The 799-nt window shown below is 35.3% G+C and overlaps 1 protein-coding gene across 2 annotated transcripts in view; it reads right to left on the bottom strand.

The window, feature by feature from the left end:
• LOC109833541 (B2 protein-like) overlaps positions 193-799 on the bottom strand; it is a 5,648-nt gene continuing 5,041 nt past the window's right edge. For both annotated transcript variants that reach the window (XM_020401256.1, XM_020401257.1), the window contains one exon: positions 193-699. In XM_020401256.1, the coding sequence (XP_020256845.1) occupies positions 658-699 (42 nt within the window). In that variant the 3' untranslated portion in view covers positions 193-657. The remainder of the gene's footprint in view (positions 700-799) is intronic.

Below are 799 nucleotides of genomic sequence, written 5' to 3'. Positions count from 1 at the left end.
GTTTATATCCATATCCATAAATGACATGCGAAAACAGATATGACAAGTATCATATCCAAGCAGTAATCGAACCAATAACACCCCAACTTATTAGTTATGAGAAGGTAACCTGCTATGATCAATTTTTTGTAGACGAGTGATAATCTGTTAGGAGATCAGTAATAATATGAGGAAATAACTAGACACTGAAGAGACTCAAAATCATTCTTAGACACTGAACTGCAGCATTCAAATTACAGTTTGAAAGACAAATTCAGATACAATAGAAGACTCCAAACAAGCTCTACACCAAAGGTTCATGCCCCTCATTTGGAAGCATTATGGTGCAGCGCAAGCATTTTCTATATTTTCTTAAACGATTTACCTAATAGAAGCATTTTCTATATTTTCTTAAACGATTTATCTAATAGAAACAAATATATATAATTATATATAACTAGCATTTCCAAGGGAACTGGAAAAGAAACTGGACTTCTTGGCTCGTGTATTGTTGCGCCAAACCAAAAACTCTTATCGTGGGAGATCAACTGGTTAAAGGCCTTACAAGCTTGCGCTTCACCTCACACTGAAATCTAAACTCATGCTGAACCAACTCAGACTAATTGTGTATATAAATATGAATGAAAACCAAATCCAAGATCGTCTTCATTAGACAGCTTACATGCCCTCTTTCTCACAGAGGTCTAGCAGTGACAAGGTCTGAACATCGAAGAAAAAATAAACGGAAACAGATAATTAGTGTCCACAATTATACACTGAAATCAGGAAGAAGAGTGCTTGCTTCTAAACTTGAACTTAC

This window comes from Asparagus officinalis, chromosome 3 (genome assembly GCF_001876935.1).
Source record: "Asparagus officinalis chromosome 3, Aspof.V1, whole genome shotgun sequence".
Classification (NCBI taxonomy): Eukaryota; Viridiplantae; Streptophyta; class Magnoliopsida; order Asparagales; family Asparagaceae; genus Asparagus; species Asparagus officinalis.
Note: the sequence above shows the minus strand (reverse complement) of the source record. Positions and strands in the feature narration are given on the sequence as shown.